The sequence below is a fragment of the Boleophthalmus pectinirostris genome, unplaced genomic scaffold, assembly GCF_026225935.1.
Source record: "Boleophthalmus pectinirostris isolate CB_2022bp ecotype Guang Dong unplaced genomic scaffold, ASM2622593v1 HiC_scaffold_5, whole genome shotgun sequence".
Classification (NCBI taxonomy): Eukaryota; Metazoa; Chordata; class Actinopteri; order Gobiiformes; family Gobiidae; genus Boleophthalmus; species Boleophthalmus pectinirostris.
In genome coordinates, this window is record NW_026571404.1 from 6,482,229 (window position 1) to 6,504,392 (window position 22,164).

General features: G+C 39.3%; 1 protein-coding gene across 4 annotated transcripts in view; it reads left to right on the plus strand.

The window, feature by feature from the left end:
- Positions 1-22,164, plus strand: part of dntt (deoxynucleotidyltransferase, terminal) — a 306,321-nt gene that overhangs the window by 108,864 nt on the left and 175,293 nt on the right. For all 4 annotated transcript variants that reach the window (XM_055162795.1, XM_055162798.1, XM_055162796.1 and 1 more), the window contains exon 7: positions 1,468-1,600. In XM_055162795.1, coding sequence (XP_055018770.1) covers positions 1,468-1,600 — 133 coding nt within the window. The remainder of the gene's footprint in view (positions 1-1,467; positions 1,601-22,164) is intronic.

Consider the following 22,164-nt stretch of genomic DNA (forward strand, 5'->3'; position numbering starts at 1 on the left):
TTTTCTTAAAGTTTCAGGTTGTTCATAATCTTATAATATTTTGTAAAAGAAAGAGTTCATCAATTAAAAAGATTCCTGTAATAGATTTGTGTTTCTCTGCACAAATATTTGAACTTATTGTTATTTTTGGGGTTTATATGTCATGAGTTTTCTGATCCGGCCCCTTTGGGATCAAAGTAGGTTGGATATGGCCCCCGGACCAAAATGAGTTTGACACCCCTGGTCTAACCTATGCATAGCGCACGGCAGCTTATCGCCGACGATCACGTCTCGTCGCCTATTAAAAGGCTATAAAACGCCATTATACGGTAGCTACAAGTTAGAAACACGTTCAGTAGGGGTGAGCAAAAATATTGAAATATCGATATCGTATTGCTTAATGTGATGATACAGTATTGATATCGTGGGCTGCTGTATCGATATATCACCAAGAGTACTTTTTGGTATATTTTACTAAATTATTTTGTTAAAGAGCTACAGTTTTGTTGCTTGTTTAGAGGAAGGAAACTTTTTTATGCGACACATTTGACATTTTCACTGTTTTGATGAATTAAATGTTTATTGGTTCATATGAACTTTGCACAAAAAGTGGTTTAACAAAGACTTTTAGTATCACAGACATGATTTAGCCTTTATTTTTATTGAACTGTATCGAATTGATTTGAAATATATCATATTGAATCGAAAGCTCACTGTATCGTATCGTGGCCTATGTATCAAGATATGTATCGTATTGGCAACTTCTCAATGATACCCAGCCCTAACGTTCAGTAAGTTCTGCGGTCGTCTGGAACATGTCAAATACGTCTGTGTTGGAGATAAGTTCGATATAAGTGACACACAGGTTCAAAACACGTTGCTCATAAGTCATGTGTATGCTACACATTTTCTCAACGTATTTGGACTTATGAGAAACTTACAATTAACGTGCGTCAACGATCGCATAACTTACCTACAGCTTATGGCCCGCGTATGCAGGACGTATAAACATACGCTGACATACGACGCGAAATTTTCAGCATGCTCAAAATTTTTCGACGACCTTGCCGTATGTCGCCGTATGCCAGCGTGCTTCAGCTGCTCAGAACTTATACAGTACTTACCTAGAACTTATCCGACGTGCGCCAGTGTATTTGCCAAACTTTTCATACGTCGCCATACGCTGGGTAAATCCTCAAGGTGTGACAGCGGTTTTATGGACACAGCAGGAGTTTTCAGAGCCACTGCTGTCCCACTGCGGCACATTTTTGAACATTTTAGAACTTTGAGTAACCAAAGGAAAACCATTATACATGCTTAAAAGTACAATTTGCATTTTATGTCTCCTTTAAGAAAAAAATATAGTCTGATATTTTCCATTTCTGCCTCCAATGTTCAGCTCATTTTTAATCATCTTTAAAATCATAACCATCAGTCACGTTATATTAAATCGTAAATGTTTAATGTTTTAACTTTCTCTCTCTCCAGGTTTCCTCCACTATTCCGACCTCTCCAGGGGGATGAGAGCTGACGAGGCCCGGGCCGTGGAGGCTCTGATCGGGGAGACGGTCTGGAGTGTGGCCCCAAACGCTCTGGTGACTCTGACCGGAGGCTTCCGCAGGTACAGGCCAATGTCCACTCAGCAAATACACGACTCACTGAGAATACTGTGGTGTAGTGTGTTTAATGTTCTCCCACAAACCAGAGGGTAACATGTTTGAACCTCACCTGTGGATGGAGTAAAAAAAAACAAAAAAACATCAGATATTTGCTCTGGGAGGGTCTTCATTTGCGCCATTTACAATCCATTTTTTGAACCTTTTTCAGTTGCTTTCAGTTAATATTCAAACCAAATAATAATCCATATTTTTTAATAACAATAACATAAATAAATCCAAATCCAACCCCCCCCCCACGTTCCAAATAGGGATGTCCCAATCACATTTTTTTGCCCCCGAGTCTGAGTCATTTGATTTTGAGTATCTCCCGATACCGAGTCCCGATCCGATACTTCTGTAAAAATTATGAAATGAACTAAGAGCAAAGAATAAGATCCAGGATGTGTGCGGGATCAGATTGTGTTGATTTCAATGTGTATTTGGGCTGAACTTGTGAAAAATCAAATGTCCAAAACTTTAATTTGATTCACTTTTCTAACCATGAACCATCATTGTTGAAAATCTTGACTTTTACCCCAGTCTGGTCTTGGAATGTGTAACTTAGTAAACTTAATGAACTGGACAAAACAGGAACCAGACCAGAACCAGATCAGACCTGAGACTCTGCACAATCTACACTTTGTATATTTGATATTATATGGAAACAGGTGCATTATATTTGAAACATTTAGGTAAGTCTGTGAAATCCAATCCGAAGTCCGCAGTCACGTGATCGGCGCCGATTTCCGATCACATGATCAGATCGGGACAACCCTAGTCCCAACAACCCCCACAGTGGAGTATTTGAAGTCTCGTCTTAGGACCCACTTTTATTCTTTTAAGAGATGAGATGCGTGGTCCTCTGTATCTTTTATTTAATTAAAAAAATAAAATAATAAAATAATAATAATAATATAAATATTTTTTTTATTTTATGAATTTATTTTATTTTATGTATTTATTTATTTTTATGTATTTATTTATTATTATTTGTTTAATTTCAATCATTTAAAAAAAAAATTATTTATTGTTTTATTTATTTACTGTCTTTTATTGTATTAATTTGTGCAGCACTTTGGAAACTGTCATGTTTTTTAAATGCGTTATATAAATAAAATGGTTGGACTGGATTTCCATTGACATCATAAGGTGGAACAGAGTATTTCCGCTTTGAGACTCAGCCTAAATATGAAGCGTTTGTGCGTTAACCTCCTAGGACCGGGCGTACAACACATTTTGGGTTGTTCAAGTACTTAATGAATAGTTTTTGCAAATCATTATTCAATTGTGACTTTATTGTGTTCCATCAAAATGATTAAAACATAAAAATAATGTTGTATGTGGACATAATTCTTCACAGAAACTCCTTGTAACATGTAAAAATATACTTCTTTGTTGTTCACGTCAGCCCAAATAACAAAGAGAAATCAATAAAGCCGCAAGAGTTCAGGTCCTCGGAGGTTAAACATGTGAACGAAACAAAAAAAAAAAAAAAACTCCAGGTATGTTTTTGATGAGGAAAGAACATTGCAACATGATCAGAAAATAGTCATATTTTATAGTAATCTGGGACTTTTATAACCTTAGAGGAAATGGAAATGCTTATATTGACAAGTAGGAGAACAATTCCAGCTATACACCAAATCTATAGGCGAAACAATTATAATATACATTAAGTAAGTGTGTGGGCAGATGCATTAGTGCGGCTGAGTGCGTCCTCGGGCGTTTTAATTTAAAAACAGCATAATTTGAAACGACACATGAGGAGGAGCGCCTGTTACTGCCGATATGTTTACACGTCATTTATGTCACATCCATTTGTCCACATAAAGAAAGATAAGACACTTCATCTTCAGCTGTTTACAGGCTGGATAAGGACGTGATGTTCACACTCACACAAAGTGTTGGGAGTAACAGATTACATGTACCAGAGTTATGGAATCAGAGTACAAATTATGAGTAACTGTATTCGGTTACAGTTACTGTTTCAATGAGTGGTAATTGGATTACAGTTACTTTGTTGAAATAAATGGATTACACGGGGGTATTTTCCTGTTTTCACATTTTGGGCTAAATCCCTTTTTTTTCCCCCCCCCCCCATAATTCCACTCATTGCCAAACACTAAACCAAGTCTAAAACCAATTCTAAATCAGGACTAAAACCAGGTCTAAACTAGATCTAAACCTGGACTAAACCAGGATTAAACCAGGTCTAAACCTGGACTAAAACCAGGACTAAACCAGGACTAAAACCAGGTCTAAACTAGATCTAAACCAGGAATCCAGGTAAACCAAAAACCGGACTAAACCAGGACTAAAACCAGGAAACTAGATCTAAACCAGGATCTTAATCAGGATAAAACAGGACTAAACCAGGAGTAAACCAAGTCTAAACCAGAACTAAAACCAGGTTTAAACTAGATCTAAACCAGGTCTAAACCAGGACTAAACCAGGTCTAAACCAGGACTAAACCAGGTCTTAACCAGGACTAAACCAGGACTAAAACCAGGTCTAATCTAGATCTAAACCAGGTCTTAATCAGGACAAAACCAGGACTAAACCAGGAGTAAAACCAAGTCTAAACCAGAACTAAAACCAGGTCTAAACTAGATCTAAACCAGGTCTAAACCAGGACTAAACCAGGACTAAAACCAGGTCTAAACTAGATCTAAACCAGGTCTTAATCAGGACTAAACCAGGACTAAACCAGGAGTAAAACCAAGTCTAAACCAGAACTAAAACCAGGTCTAAACTAGATCTAAACCAGGTCTAAACCAGGACTAAACCAGGTCTAAACCAGGACTAAACCAGGTCTAAACCAGGTCTAACTAAAAACCAAGTCTAAACCAGAATCTAAAACCAGGTCTAAACCAGGTAAACCAGGATCTAAACCAGGTCTAAACCAGGACTAAACCAGGTTCTAAACCAGGACTAAAACCAGGTCTAAACCAGGACTAAAACCAGGTCTAAACCAGGTCTAAAACCAGGACTAAACCAAGACTAAAAGTGTGACTCCTCGTCTTCTATCAATAATATTTTTAATTTGGTTCAGTAAAGTTTGGGCTTTTTATTTTCTTTTAACAGACAAAACATCTCATGTTACGATATCCTCATCTTTGCTTCTCTACAGCAAATCAAGTAATCAAAGTATTCAGATTACATTTCTCACTTTAAGTAATTTAATGGATTATGTTACAAACTACATTCTGTGGTATGTAATCTGTAATCTGTAGGGGATTACATTTTAAAAGTCACCTTCCCAACACTGCTCACATGTACGTACTGTGTTTGCGTGTATCAGGGTGCGCTGTTAAAGCTGCATTGTGTAACTTTTCTGATGGAGGTCCGGACACCTAACCTGATTCATCAACCGGTTTAACTTCGGTTCACTTCGTAGAAACCGTCTGACCTCACAGCATTAGGATTCGTTCGCTCAGTGTCAGGCAGGTCATTTTTTATTTAACCAATCGCTGCTGTTTGGTCGTGACATATGTAATGCGCCGTTGGAAGAAGGGCAATAACGTCTTTCCCCTTGATGAAATTCACCAAACATTCTCTTTGTTCTGCCTTTAAATCCTCGATCTCGGGAATCAGAATATGTGGCTCTTCGCTGACTGGCCGGTGCCCGGACTCGCACTTTTGAGGTTTTTGCGAACCGTCTAGTGCACAGGTGTCAAACATAAGGCCCAGGGGCCAGATCCGGCCCTCCAAGACCTTTAATGTGGCCCTTGGGTGATTTTCTACTAAAATATTTTAATTATATTTACTATTAAAATATTGGTAATTTTTTGCTCCACTCAGCATAGCAGCGTCTCCAGCGCCTCTGTACGTGGCCCCTCCCACCAGAGCAGCACAAATGAAGACTTGTCTCTTTCCAAACGCTCTTAAAGGACGATCGTTTTGACTGTTGACCGTGACACCCTCATCAGAAAAATGTCCAAAATGAGAAAAGTGGAGCCGAGTGCAGGATTTTACAAGGAAAATGGACTTATTCCTGTTTGCATACAAGTTCATGTTAAAACATTGTGTTGACATTGAATTTTTCTTAAAGTTTCAGTTTGTTCATAATATTATAATATTTTGTAAAAGAAAGAGTTCATCCATTAAAAAAGATTTCTGTAATAAATTTGCGTTTCTCTGCACAAATATTTGAACTTATTGTTATTTTTGAGGTTTATATGACGTGAGTCATATCCACTTTATTTCTAGAGACATTTCATAAACAAAACAGTTTTCCAAAGTGCTGCACAATACAAATAAAACATCCAATAGAAAATATAAAATAAAACTCCACTTAACTCCACTAGTCCTCGTTAAGACAATAAAACTAGTCAAGTCAAATAAGAGCAAGAATGTTCCACAGTGAGGTAATTCAACTTATCCATCTCCATGGAGACACGCGGGTATTTACTATGAAGTAAGCGTGAAGTGGTGATCCTAGTCACAGTAAGAATCCATGTTTTTTAAGGTATTGTAATAAAGACACCAGTAATGCTGTATATTTGTTTAATGCCGTACTGTGGGACTAATAGACAGGTATATTTTTATAAGAAACACAGTTTAAGGCCACTTATGTACAGTATAACCTCTTTATATCATCAAATATAGAAATACTTGGTCAGCTTAATATTTAACAGTTAAAAATAAATTTCCTTGGTCATTCATATGAACAGTCTGTGTTTTACTGTAGTTTCCTCACCACAAACAGACCTGGAGTTCGAGTCCAGTGAGGTTCATTTAGTTTTCCAAGAATTTATGTTAACTTAATTAATTTATGTTATGTTTATGTAATTAATAAAACACACATCGGGGAAACAGGGAGGGTGTTCAGTGCACTAAAAATGAAACATAGGACAGAATGTAAGAAGGAAACAGAGGAACAAAACACAAAGCAGAACAGGAACAACTCGAATCAGCTTTTTGACCAGTGTAAAAGAGAGAAGCACATTCTGGACCGGGATGGAGCAAACATCACTGGGACAGAGGAAAACAAACGCCGTCGCTGGATTAAAGAGGCAATCGAAATATGGAAAAAACTCCAGGACTTTGTTTTCATACGTGACACTTTCGCCTGTTCCCTGCGGACTTCCTCAGAGTCACGTGATGCTGCTGTGACATGTCGCTCAGATGATTTAAACAGGTTTTGGTGCTGTCTTCCTACCGGTGGAGGCAGGACGACAGCGACATCTGCAGTCCCACTTCCTCAGGACAGAATCCCAGGTGTGTGAGAGTAAAAAAGCCCCTCGTCCTGGTTTATTGTCCCGTGTGCATGTTTCTGTATTTTGATTGCCTTTTAAATCCATCTCAGTCCATAATGTGCTTCTCTCTTTTACAGTGTCACAAATGGCCGATTTGAGTTGTTCCTGTTCTGCTTTGTGTTTCGTTGCTCTGTTTCCTTCTCACATTCTGTCCTATGTTCCATTTTTCGTGTACTGAACGCCCTCCCTGTTTCCCCGATGTGTGTTTTATTAATTACATAAACATAACATTTATTTTTTTATTTATTTATTTCATTCTTAAAGCATAAAAAGACATCGACAGTGTCACAACATCAAACACACAAGAAATGAATGAAAAGGAGCAGAAAGAAGAAAAAATCTTATGTTCTCTGCCCCCCTTTCCTTTTTCAAGACAAAACATCAACACCGATCGTCACTAAACATTCCAGATCAGTTCAGGCACAATTATTGATCAATTGCAAACAGTAAATCTTCATTATTATACACAACTTAGTTTTCTTTTTCATACAGACACAGTGTATTCGATTTTATATGTTTTTTAAATGTCGTCATTGTACTTGATTCTTTTATTTCTTTGTCAAGACTTTTCCATAAGTGAACTTCTTTCACAGCGACACTTCGCTCCATAACCTTGGTTCTGAATCTGGGTTTTTTAAACATGTAGGTTCCTTTTAAATTGTTGTGTTTTGTTCTCATCTCAAACAGTTTTTTGAATATTTACAGGTAATAAATTACACTTTGCTTTATACATGACTTTGAGGAGACTTAAGTCAACAATATCCTGCATTTTCAACACTTTAAGTTGAACAAATATTGGGTTAACATAAATTAATTAAGTTAACATAAATTATCGGAAGACCAAATGAACCTCACTGGACTCGAACTCCAGGTCGGTTTGTGGTGAGGAAACTACAGGAAAACACAGACTGTTCATAGGCAAGTTTATTTGTACAGCACAATTCGTACACAAAGTAATTCAAAGTGCTTTACAGAATAAGAAATACATTAAAATCATAATAAAAACAAATCAAAACATAAATAATCATGAAGATTAAAATTAAAAAAGAGAGACATAAATTGGAGAGAAGAGTGCAGGAATGAAAACCTTTCTGTTTTATGCACAGTTAAACAGAAATGTTTTGAGCCTGGATTTAAACAGCGTCACAGAAGAGTCTGTCTCACATGTTCAGACTGTTCCAGGTTTTAGCTGCATGAACCTGAAACTCTGACTCCCCTTGTTTAGTCGTGACTCTGGGCACCAGCAGGAGGCCGGTCCCTGAGCTCCTCAGAGTGCGAGATGGTTCATATGACACTAACATGTCACAGATGGACTTTGGTGCTCGGCCATGGAGACACTTGTACAAGCAGAGCTGCTTTAAAGTCTCTGAGCCACAGGAGCCAGTGCAGAGACCTGAGACCAGGACTTATGTGCTCGTACTTCCTAGTTCGAGTCAGGACCCGAGCTGCAGCGTTCTGGATGTTCTGGATGTTCTGCAGCGTCTCACAGCTCGTTTGGAGAGACCAGTGAGCAGAACATTACAGTATCTAATCTACTGGAGACATCATGGAGATCATATGAATGATCCAGGAAATGTATTTGTAACTATTAATTATCAAGCTGAACCAATATTTCTGTATTTGATGATATAAAGAGGTTATACTTTTATACTCTGTTGCTCTTAACTTGAAAACTACCTCTTCGTGACATCATAACGTGGAACGGAGCATTTTGAGCTTCGAAGACATAAATGTAGAATAATCCAGCGTTACTCAAACACGTGTGAATGAAGCGAAACACAACTCCGGGCGTGTTTTCGACGAGGTTCCGTCTTTCAGAGTCAATACTGCGTAACATCGGACCTTTAATGTATACTATGTAAATATGTACTCCTATGGGCGCAGACGCATCAGACGTAATTAGAACCGCAATTAGACCACGACGAGGGATTTAGACATTAACAGGATAAACCGAATGATTTACGAGCTATTCCAAAGTGCCCGATTCCCTTCGAGAGCCGTTATAACTCTTAATGGTCTTCTACGGAGCACTTATTTCGCCTATTACATATTCAGCATGATCAGAAATCTTAATTGGACTCACGCAGAGCTATAATTGAAGGAGTCCATTATCTGTAAGCATGCCATTTACCTTTATGTGGGGGGAAAAAAGAGAATCCTCCAGGCATGGTTTTAGCCCAGCGGGGAGCATTTGACGGCCTATTAGACTAAAATGTCTTGATATGCTTACGCGAAGATGCCAGCAGCAGCGCTAATAAACCTCTAACGCTCTTCACGGGGACAAGATCCTCTCAAGAAAGTCCCATCAGAAGAGGAATTTAATAATCGCTTATTAGTGCGATGTTGCGCGCAGATAGCCCCTCTCGAAAAGCCTGTGAAGCAGCTTTAAATAGACACAAATGTGGGAGGAAAATCTGTCATCTTTATCCGTGTAAGCAGCCGAGAAAGTTCCAGTGCAGAGGAGGAAAGGTGTAGAGAGGCGGGTTTTAGAAAAGTGTATGATTAAAGATCGGTGTGTCGTTCGTTCGTTCGTTTCTCAAAATAAAAGCGACAAAAAGAAAATGAAAAAGCGATAAGTTTCTTTATTATTTGGCTCCAGAACCAAATTTGTTTTTTTCAGTTTTCGATTTTGTGCTTAAATGAAAAATGGAAAAAAACGGATAACGACCGTTTCTCCGTTTTTGTGACTTAAACTGTAATGTCGGACTTTTGCGCCGCATACGGACTGAACCAGGACTGAACCAGGACTGAACCAGGACTAAAACAGTATTAAAACAGGTCTAAACCAGGACTGAACCGGTCTCAGTCCCAGTCTCAGTCCTGCTTTGGGCCTGGTCTGGTTGCGGTCTCAGTCCTGGTCTGGTTGCGGTCTCAGTCTCTTAACCAAGAGGTCAAAGGGTGAGTTGTTGTACACTTGTAGGGAGTATTATCTGTTACATAAGGGTGAGTTGTTGTACAGTTGTAGGGAGCATTATCTGTCACATAAGGGTGTTTTGTACAGTTGTAGGGAGCATTATCTGGTACATACGGGTGAGTTGTTGTACAGTTGTAGGGAGTATTATCTGTTACATAAGGTGTAGTTATTGTACAGTTGTAGGGAGCATTATCTGTCACATAAGGGTGTTTTGTACACTTGTAGGGAGCATTATCTGGTACATACGGGTGAGTTGTTGTACAGTTGTAGGGAGTATTATCTGTTACATAAGGTGTAGTTATTGTACAGTTGTAGGGAGTATTATCTGTCACATAAGGGTGTTTTGTACAGTTGTAGGGAGCATTATCTGGTACATACGGGTGAGTTGTTGTACAGTTGTAGGGAGTATTATCTGTCACATAAGGGTGTTTTGTACAGTTGTAGGGAGCATTATCTGGTACATACGGGTGAGTTGTTGTACAGTTGTAGGGAGCATTATCTGTTACATAAGGGTGAGTTGTTGTTCAGTTGTAGGGAGTATTATCTGTTACATAAAGGTGAGTTGTACAGTTGTAGGGAGTATTATCTGGTACATATGGGTGAGTTGTTGCAAAGTTGTAGGGAGTATTATCTGTTACATAAAGGTGAGTTGTTGCACAGTTGTAGGGAGTATTATCTCTTACATAAGATTGAGTTGTACAGTTGTAGGGAGTATTATCTATTACATAAGGGTGAGTTGTACAGTTGTAGGGAGTATTATCTATTACATAAGGGTGAGTTGTACAGTTGTAGGGAGTATTATCCGCTACATAAAAGTCCACAGTGTTCTGGTTTCTCATCACCGGGATACTGGCTTGAATTCGCTAGAAAAGTTACACAGTGCACCTTTAAATTAAACGCAGAAGCAGCTCCACCTTCTCATCTCTCCGTCTTTCTCTTTCTTTCTCTCTCTCTCCGTCTTTCCATCCCTCCTCTAAATGAAACGCAGAAGTAAACCACGACATGTAAACAACCGGCGTGAACTCGGGGAGCGAGCGTGCGGAGAAGCGTTCAATTATTGACTGGAGCCGCACAAAGCCCATGAAATATGCAGCTTATTTACGAACGTGTGGGCGACCGGCGACACGGATAAATAATACAGAGGTGCGAAGAGTGGCTGCGAGTGCACACTTCTAATAATGGGTTTTGTGTTCGGAAAGAGGGAGGCGAAGTGTGGGCTCAGAGTGGACCAAAGCAGCAGCTCAAACGGGAGCGCGGTGAATGTGTGAATGCGCCCGCGTTATCTGGAAACGTGTAAAACCACATCTTTTTGTTCAGAAACGCGGAGGTTCTGATGCAGGCCGCGTAGACCGTCGGGTGACCGCGGGCGAAAGGACCAAACGCAGAAATCCGCGCTCCACCACGGGGCGAATCGCAGCTGACGCCCGATCGCGCTGCTCCACAGGACTCAGGGTTCTCTCAGGGGCGGTTCTAGTCCAAGTCCAAATCCTAGTCCAAGATTAGTCCTGGTTTGGTCCTGGTTTAGTCCTGGTTTAGACTTGGTTTAGACCTCATTTAGTTCTGGTTCAATCCTAGTTCAGTCCTGGTTTAATCCTGGTTTAGACCTGGTTTAGTTCTGGCTTAGTCCTGGTTCTGTTCTGGCTTAGTCCTGGTTTAGGCCTGGTTTAGACCTGGTTCAGTCCTCGTTTCAGTCCTGGCTTAGACCTGGTTTAGACTTGGTTTAGTCCTGATGTAGATCTGGTTTAGATCTGGTTCTGTTCTGGTTTAGTCCTGGTTTAGACCTGGTTTAGACCTGGTTTAGTCCTGGTTTAGCCCTGGTTTTGACCTGGTTTAGACCTGGTTCAGTCCTGGTTTAGACCTGGTTCTCTTCTTGTTTAGTCCTGGTTTAGACAGGATTTAGTCCTGGTTCAGTCCTGGTTTAGACCTGTTTTAGTCCTGGTTTAGTCCTGGTTTAGACTTGGTTTAGACCTGATTTAGACCTAGTTCAGTCCTCGGTTCAGTCCTGGTTTAGACCTGGTTTAGACCTGGTTTAGTCCTTGTTTAATCCTGGTTTAGACCTGTTTTAGTCCTGGTTTAGTCCGGGTTTAGACCTAGTTTAGACCTGGTTTAGTCCTGGTTCAGTCCTCGGTCCAGTCCTGGTTTAGTCCTGGTTTAGACATTGTTTAGTCCCAGTTTAGACCTGGTTCAGTCCTGGTTTAGTCCTGGTTTAGTCCTGGTTTAGTCCTGGTTCAGTAGTCCTGGTTTAGTCCTGGTTTAGACATTGTTTAGTCCCAGTTTAGACCTGGTTCAGTCCTGGTTTAGTCCTGGTTTAGTCCATATACGGCGCAAAAATTCAGCATCTCCGCACAATTATTTTTGTTGAGAATATCTTAAAAGTGCAATAGTCGTGTCATATTTTACATTTTAAACACAGTAATATTGTAATGTAACGAATCACTTTGAAATGACACTAACAAGTCATAAATAACACATTACAGTTTTGAAGGGCCTATTAATACTGTACAAAAATCCTTTTAAAACCCAACTTTGTGCACTAATAAATGGACATAGTTTTAAATTTTATACGCATCAAACTGTTCCCTAAAGTCTCGCCCTCTTTTTTGTTTCGTAAAGGAGCTCAGTGGAGGAAAACGTTCGGAGGCCCCAGGTATAATCTCTTACGCAAATATTTGCTTGGAAAGAACAAAAGTACAGGCTGACGGTGTACTTACAGTAGACCTCTCCTCATTTTGAACAGAACATGTTGGAAAAATCACAGCACCAATAACACGCTGTCTACTTATCCTCCTCGCAGCTAATCTTGACAGAACCCTCCTCTTTTTATAACCGCCGCAGACACCAGTGCCCCACATCTGTCACTCGTATCCTCCTCCTCCTGTTATTCCTAAGGTTAAATACAGTTCTGTGGCGCCAACATAAAGGCGTCGCGCGCCCTGACACCCGTGAGCGAGAGGCCGACGGAAGCAGCATTTTCTAATCTATTTTTAATCCCTCTCGTGAACGACGCATTAAGACTTGTCACCCTTCTTCCTGCACAACTGTCCTTTCACGGCGGCTAATGTCAGCGCTATCGACAAATCCTGCCGCGTCTCCTCTTCTCTCAAACGCCCGACAGCGTGGGTTTACAAGCGACGGGATTCTCAAGCTGCGTGGGTACAATCATGTATTATGCTGCGGAAAATAGCTCTATAATATTGATTTTTTAAAACTAATATGATGATAATAGCGGCAGCACGAGAAACCAAACCCTCGTAATCCCTCTTTCACAGCATAGACCTGCACTCTTTAGCGCCCTCTACAGTGCACTTATTCACAGAGAAAGTCGGACACGCAGCGTCACGTGACTCTAGTGTCTGGGTGAAAAAAGTCTACTAAACTCAGATAAAACTTGATTTCTGTCATAAATAATGATCAGATCAGATTGTCAGACGAGTGTTTATGGATTAATAATAATCATCCTTTAATCCAGACATGTCAAATTCAGGCCCAGGGGCCAAATTTGGCCCACCATATTATTATATTTGGCCCGCGAGATCATATCAAACATGTATTAGAGCTGCCCGCCGGCTACAGATAAACTATAGAGACATTATTTATTTAAAATGTTGTTATTATTTTATATTCTGCTTGTTCTGGATTCAATGTTTAAGCAAAACTATTATTAAAAATGTATTTTAATAAGAAAAGGTTTAACATTACATATCATGCAGACGTTGTTGAAAGTTTTCAATAAATATTTTGTTTGGCCCACAACTTAATTCCAGTTTTTTATTTCAGCCCTCTCTGAATTTGAGTTTGACACCCCTGGTTTAATGTGATGATACAGTATCGATATCGTGGGCTGCTGTATCGATATTTCGCCAAGCGTATTTTTTGGTATATTTTACTTAATTATTTTGTTACAGAGCTACAGTTTTCTTGCTTGTTTAGAGGATGAAAACTTGTTTATGCGACACATTTGACATTTTCACAGTTTTGATGATTAAAATGTTTGTGTTTCATATGAACTTTGCACAAAAAGTGGTTTAACAAAGACTTTTAGTATCACAGCCGTAATTTTTTTACTGAACCGTATCGAATCAATTTGAAATATATCATATCAAACTGAAAGTGCACTGTATCGAGATATGTATCGTATCGTGGCCTTCATATCGAGGTATGTGTAGTATCGACAACTTCTTAAGCCGTAGTAGTGATTTCATGTGGTGATACAGGAAGTGCTCCACTGTGTTTTTAGACTAAAAAAAAATCACTCTTAAAACATTTTCATCATTTGCAAACCAGAAAATAAGGCTTTACCAACTCTCTCTCTCGCTCTTACCTCTTACTGAACTTTGCACATGAAGTGGTTTAACAAAGACTTTTAGTATCACAGCCTTTACTTTTTACTGAATCATATCGAATGGATTTTGAAATATATCGTATTGAATCATATTGAATCGAAAGCTCACTGTATCGAGGTTTGTATCGTATTGGCAACTTTTTAATGATGCCCAGCCCTAATAATCACGATGGATTTCACGTAAACGGACTGGATTATTTGCTTTTTGTCACTTTTAACAGTTAGAGCTTAGATAAGCGCTTGTATAAACACTAGAACTTGTTATTTTAAAGTATTTTATTCAGAATCAGGATGTACAGAGTCATAAACCAGCGCTTTTATCTGCTTCATTCAGTCGTGTTGTGCCCAGTTAATCTCCTGTCATTGTTTTCCCAACTCTCCCAGTTCATTTTGGTTTATACTGACGCTCTAGTGACCAAAAATACTCACTATTTTTCAAGGTGCAATGTGGGAAATTTTGAGTGCACTACTTTTTCACCAACTGGACATTCGGACACCTCTAAAAACGGCGTGACCCATAAATAGCGCGCGAAGTTAGGACTAGTGTGGACGTTCAGGCACAGCCACCGTCCAAAAAGTTTTAAGAGAACACGAAATGGATTTGGACGACGCATTTTCAGGAGCCTGGGATCAATACGAGCGTTCGTGGTTCTATTTAGGAGTTTGATTTTGAACAAAAAGTGAGAGTGTGAAACTGAAAAACTGCAATCTGATAGTAGCCGGGTTGTGACTGTCAATTTTATGAGCGAGAGACGTGTTTAACAGCAAATCATCTCACCTGTTTTAGTTCCAAGCAAGTCAGTTCTCTCCGATCAAACTGTGTTAAAATGAATCAGATTAATATCACTCACTGTACTCTAAAACTAGTTCTTTTAACAGTTTGCAGCAGTCCAAACATTCTCTTCAGTTCCAATTTTGAGCCCTGTGTCCCAACATTTATCCAAAACCATTAATTTGTCCAAGTTTTACAAAATAAACGTCGCAGGTGTCCCTATTTTGGACCAACCTGATCCCTGCCAATAGCAAAAAGATGCAAAAAACTGTCATTTGTTTAGGTAAATTACTTTAAAGCTGCATAAAAATGACAAAAAACACACCAAAAATGTGACTACGCTGGCTTAATTACGCACTCCTTTCACAATTTTATTATTACCAACCACAACAAACCGGGGGGTGTGCCAGTTTTTGATATTGAAAATCTGGTCACTCTACTCAAACATTCTTTGCATCCTAATTATTCACCTTGACAAATTTGTTTGCACTTTTTCTTTTTTTTTAAATAAGTTTCAGAGGCCAGAGCGTGAGAGAGAGAGTTGGTAAAGCCTTATTTTCTGGTTCGCAAATTATAAAAATGCTTTGTAATTAGATGCACACAGCACAAAGCCCTGAGATTCTTTGAGTTAAAAACACAGTGAGACTGGGTATCATTATGAAGTTGTCGATACGATACATTCCTATCTCGATACAGTGCAGTTTCGGTTCCATACAGTATATTTCAAATCGATTCGATATGGTTCAGTGAAAAGTAAAGGCTAAATCATGTCTGTGATACTAAAAGTCTTTGTTAAACCACTTAAAATGAAATACAAACATTTTAATCATCAAAATGTAAAAATGTCAAATATGTTGAGTTTCTTTTCTCTAAACAACAGCAAAACTGTAGCGCTGTAACAAAATATTTTAGTAAAATATACCAAAAAATACTCTTGATGATATATTGAAACAACAATCTCTGATATCTGACATCACATTAAATGATACGATATATATAGATATATATATATAGATATTTCGATATTTTTGCACACTCCTAATCACAAGTGTTTTCTGTTTGTGGGAGGCCAGACAGTCTAGGAGGAATCAATGTAAGAACCACAGCCCAGGATGGTGTCTTTACATGGCAGCTTTATTCCAATAACATGGAGCAAACAACTAGACAGGCTGGCAACATCTAGTGCCTCCACTCAGTTTCATTTCTCTCCAGTGACTAGGTCAGGAATCAGAATACACTAGACGGTTCGTAAAAACCTTGGAAGGGTGAGTCAGGGCATCAGCAGATCAGCGAAGAGCCGTACATTCTGTGTTGGCAACGATTCCTGAGATCGAGGATTTAAAGCCGGAACAAAGAGAATGTTTGGTGAATTTTATCAAGGGGAAAAACATTATTGTCCTTCTTCCTGCGGGATTTGGGAAAAACTTAATATAATAGTTATCCCCTTTAGTGGTGCTTTATATACGTCATGACCAAATAGCAGCGATTGGTTAAATAAAAAAAGTACGAGTGAATGAATCCTGATGCTGCGAGGTCAGACGGTTTCTATGAAGTGAAACCGGCTGATGAATCAGGCTATAAACAAGTTTCCTTCTACTAAAAAAAGCAACAAAACTGTAGCGCAATAACAAAATATTTTAGTAAAACATACCAAAAAATACTCTTGGAGATATATCGATACAGCAGCCCCACTATAGGCGAGTTTCATTGTTGACAAAAGCGCGCGTTGCATGCTGGGAATTATTTTGGTCGGCGGCAAGAAACACTAATTCAACATGACGGACGGAGCGAGAAAGCACGTAAAGGGTATTGATCCCGGTTATTTATCCACTCTAACGGCAGAGGACCCAAGACCATTTGACCAGAAATTGGTCATAAGCATCGACGGAGCCAAATCACCCTTTTCAACCCCGACAAAAGGTGGACCAAACCAAATTTCTGGTCTGAATCACCAACTACCTGGACAAATATTCACTTGGGCGATATCCACAATGACTTGGTGGAAACTCCTGGGCCATTCACAGCAGAAAAGATGAAAACCTCCAAGAGTCTCGATGTGTTGTTGAACTTGTTGGAGTCCACGGTTTGTTAGGATCTTCTACGTTTGCTCTGCGGATGTTTGAAAGCCGTTAAATTCACCGTTAGTGGTTCTTTTCACTCGGAATACGAAAAAGACATTTTCCTTCTTGCCTTTGTGCATCCGATAATGCAGCAGGAATTTACCATTATCGGGGAGAAATACGCGAGGTTACGCACTGTGTTTGACGCTACCGTGTTTCTTGCCTCTGACCAAAATATTATACGGGCTTTTAATAACAATGACGTCAGCTGAAACTGGCCTATATCGATTCTGTATCATCCCATTACATTATATGATATATAGATATTTCGATATTTTTGCACACCTCTAATCACAAATGTTTTCTGTTGAAGAGAAGAACAAAGTCTAAACTTGCAGGATTTGTGCTTTAAACTTGTGTGAATGAAACACAACTCCACATATGTTTTTGATGAGGAAACAACATTATACGGATCAGGAAATAGTGTAATATGGGCCCTTTAAGTAGCCTATTATTTCCAAACATCCCTTCAAGGTGTCTTTCAAAACTTGCAGCGTGAAGCAGTTTCCTTCGCTGTAACAAACCAGTATTTTGTTCCCAGTGTTTGTTCATTCAAGGCACGCTTTGAACCGCACCTCAGTGATTTCCAGCAGAGAAGCATCAGGAGATCAGACTCGAGCAGACGATTCCAGACGCTGGTGGTGAATGCGGATTTCTCAGATTAAAAGTCCAAAACGCCCGTTCAGCAAATGGAGGAGTGTGAGGCATATGTAAACAGCCCCACTACAGTATTTGATCAAAGCGCTCATAACTGCAGTAACAGAGGCTCGCTCAGAGGAGAACACAAACGGGAGAATACAACACAATGGTGGTGCAGTGCTGATACTCTGCAGCCTGTGTCATCAACTTTCAGTGGGGGGTTCGATTCCAACTCTAGACTCTGCTCTGTACGAGGCCTTATTAGACTCAGCCGGGTCTGAAATTTTGGATATAGGGCCTCATTTCTTAGTGAGCCAGAGTGTTGGAGACACTTTTTAAAATATTCCATCCAGTCCTTGGGTTCGGTCAAGTGGTAACAGGAGGGAAACAGGGGCAGATTTTTGACATTCAAATGTCTCTTATTCAGAAACTAGAGGGACTATTGAAATAAGTAAAGTATCAGAATGTAGGAAAGAGTTACACTCCAACAGGGTCAAGTTAAACCTGTGATATTCTTTCAAGTTGTTGACAAAAAGTAAAAAAACTCATGTCGGTAACGGAGGGAATGAAATATGCAGCACTTTTTGGGCAATAAATCCAAACAGTGATAACTCTTGGTTCTCACTTACATATCCTTAACAAACTGGTTTGAATATTTGCTTCATATAGTTTTCTACCATATGGTACAAGATTAGGTTGAAAAACCTCTTACTTTTTGAGTAATGAGATTTTTTATGAAGAAAGGTCATGGTAACGGAGGGAAAAGTAACGGAGGGAAAATTGTGCAACAAGTAGAAGGTGCAGGATTTTACATAATTTGTCAACTTTTTTCTACCGAATACTTTAATATTACTTCAAAATGAAAGGAAACTATTTCTATAAAATATGTCAGTCCTTCCAAGCAAATTTTTATCATTTTAAATACTTTTTTTTGAAAAATCATGTACCTTCATCAACAGTTCAAAGATTGAATAACACAAGATATGATGAAATACAAACATTTATTTACATGATTTTCAGGTCTTTGAAATTTGGGAAATAATTTTTGTTCCATGTTTCATACATGGTCTGTTTAAAACTTATGTAACTTTTAGAACCAAAAATGGTACAGAAAAAAGGTCAAACAGTTTCATAAACTAGAGTACATATGTATCTGTTCAATACATTTTTATATCAGATGCATTAACTTGAATTTTTGGCCTTGTTGTTTACTTCTGCTTGACCGGGCCCCCTTGTATTTGCAGAGGTCACTGGTGCTAGACTAGTGCATGTCAATGGCCATAGTTCTCCTGCCACTAAAAACTGTCTTACCCACTCCACAAAACAGCAGAAGCAAAACATTTATAACGCCAGACTATTGATGTAAATGTCTGCTTTGACAGAAGAATTTTAGAAGTAAAACCAACCTTGTATTTAAAGGATTTATGTCTGAGCAGCAGCAGTGAGTTGTCTTTCTTGATAGAAAGCTCAGCAGCAGCGGACTGATATATGAGAAAATAGTCCGTCAACATGCATCGAGTCACTGCAAACACGCCAACAATCAGCTCCCTCCCTACACGCCACAACTGAACAAAGCCCAGAGTCACCAAACAAATAAAAACCACTCACCCGTCCAACTGTTGTGTTTCCTTTAAAGTCCAGTGCGGTTTATTTGTGAAAAAAGTTCAAAAGTAGACCATATAATGACAATGCATCTTATAATCCAGAGCGCCTAATAGCCCGGAAAATACGGTAATATAAATTATCGGAAGACCAAATGAAATTCATTGGACTATAAAAATATTCCACAAGCATTAGCCAGCAGTTTTCTCTCTCACGTCTTTGTTGAAAATCTTTGATCAGCATTTTTAGATCCAAAATGGTCTAATTTACCCAATAAAGTCTGAACTCTTCTCCAAACCACATGCGTTTTTCTCAGAGCATTGGCTTGTTCCCTCTTTGTAGAAAAGACCATAGACCAGCTGTGCTTCTGGACTTAAACATTATAGGGGAACGAGCTGGTAAAATTAAAGAAACTGTAATTGAATTCTTGCCTCTTCTTTCTGTAAAAAGAGCAGTGTTACACCATTTTCTGAACTATGTTATAACATTGTTTCCTCATCAAAATGGGTTTCACGCTGCTGTTCCGACACGCTGCTATTTAGACATTGACGTCTAATTATCAGAGTAGAGGTATAAACATTATTTTTCAAGCTTCCCACTATTTAGACTTTTTTTCCCTTCAAAACTTTGTGGCACAACCTTTAACAGGAACCAGTTCATTTTAGAATTGATTTAAAGATTTCATTGTTTTTAAGGCTTTGAATGGACTGACCCCCAGTGTTGGGGAGTAACAAATTATATGTACCAGAGTTATGTAATCAGAGTATAAATGATGAGTAACTGTATTAAGTTACAGTTACTGTATTAATGAGTGGTAATTGGATTACAGTTACTTTGTTGAAATAAATGGATTATACGGCCGTATTTTCCCGTTTTCACATTTCAGGCTATATCCTTTTTTTTTTTTTTTTTTTAAACCAGGTCTAAACTAGGTCTAAACCAGGACTAAAACCAGGACTAAACCAAGACTAAACAGGTCCAAACCAGGTCTAAACCAGAATTTAACCAGGACTAAAACCAGGTCTACACCAGGATTAAACCAAGTTTAAACCAGGTCCAAACCAGGTCTAAACCAGAACTAAACCAGGACTAAAACCAGGTCTAAACCAGGACTAAACCAGGTCGAAACCAGATTCAAACCAGGTCTAAACCAGGTCTAAACTAGGTCTAAATTAGGACTAAACCAGGACTAAAGCAGAATTAAAACCAGGATTAAACCAGGACTAAAACCAGGTCTAAACCAGGACTAAACCAGGTTGAAACCAGGTTCAAACCAGGTCTAAACCAGGTCTAAACTAGGTCTAAATTAGGACTAAACCAGGACTAAAACCAGGACTAAAGCAGAATTAAAACCAGGATTAAACCAGGACTAAACTAGGACTAAACCAAGACAAAACCAAGACTAAACCAGGTCTAAAACCAGGTCTAAAACAGGATTTAACAGGACTAAATCATGCTGCGTGGACGGGTCTCCTCGTCTTCTATCAATAATATTTTTAGTACGGTTCAGTCATGTTACAATATCCTCGTCTTTGCTTCTCTACAGCAAATCAAGTAATCCAAAGTATTCAGATTACATTACTCACTTTAACCTTAATGGATTATGTTACAAACTACATTTTGGGGTATGTAATCTGTAATCTGTAGGGGAATACGTTTTAAAAGTCACTTTCCCAACACTGATCCCACAATATGTATCGGAACTCCTCCAGATTTACACCCCCGCGAACGTTTTGAGGTCCGAAGTCCAGCTCCAGCTCATAAAACGAGACTTAAAACCAACTGAAACCATCCCACACCGTGCTGTATAAACGCACTCTCTCTCCCCTCTTTAATCCATGCACTTTTTGTCTATCCCTCGACCCCTTTACCACTTTATCTCCACCATCGTGTCCTCCTTTGATCACATCACTGGCGTCTTCATCCGCTGTGATCTGAGCTCCAAACTTTATCCGATCACTAAACTCCTAATTACGAGCGTTTGTCCGGACGTTGTTCTTTGTTGGAACGTCTAAAAGCACAGGCGGTGTTGACGTCTCGAGCATTCCGGCACAAGTATAAGTTCCGTGCCTCCTCTCCTGCTTCCCATTACGAGCTCTAACGGCTGTTCTCTAATAGTATGTCGTAGCCTCCTGACCTTTGAAGATTACCCATAATCCATCGCTGCCTGTGCCCCTCTCCTCCTTTCATGTGAGCTGTCATTCACACGTTAGGTACAGCGAGGAGACATCAAACCGCTCCGGCTGTGCTTCAGGCGTCTCATCTTGCATTGTCCAGTTTTACAAGAAGAGAGATTGCGAACCATTTTCAACCAGTGCCAGTAAGAGCTCATTAAAGGTGCACTGTAACTCCGTGGAGATGTTGCTTTATCAGAAATGCTTCACAGTTTGGTTTTAAACTTAAACTCTTTCTTGCGTTTATTCATTACAGATGTTTTTATTGTGAATGAATACGTGGGGAAACTTGCATTCTTAGGCTACGTTTACATATAACTGGGTATGTTTCCATCAATCTGTTTTCCAAAATAACTTCGTGGACATAGTATCGTTTTCAAAAAAGTTTTCGTTTACATCAGCTCGCATAAATACGCCATCGAGCGCCGTCATAACTACGCCAAACCCCTGGGCGGCGTCTGGATTAGATTCAAACCTGAAGCATTTATTTCATTACAGTTGTAAGTATTACTCAAAAATACCTTGAAAAACGTGCATTACTGAGCGGGCTCGCCTCTCCACAGATCTGTTAAACAAGTGGCAAAATGTCGGAGCTCCGAGCATCATTTGTCTCTGGTCATGGAAATGAAACATCAAACATCATGTGTGCAAATGCAAACGCATGAAAAGTGTTTGCACCAGAAGAAATGCGACTCATGATCTTCA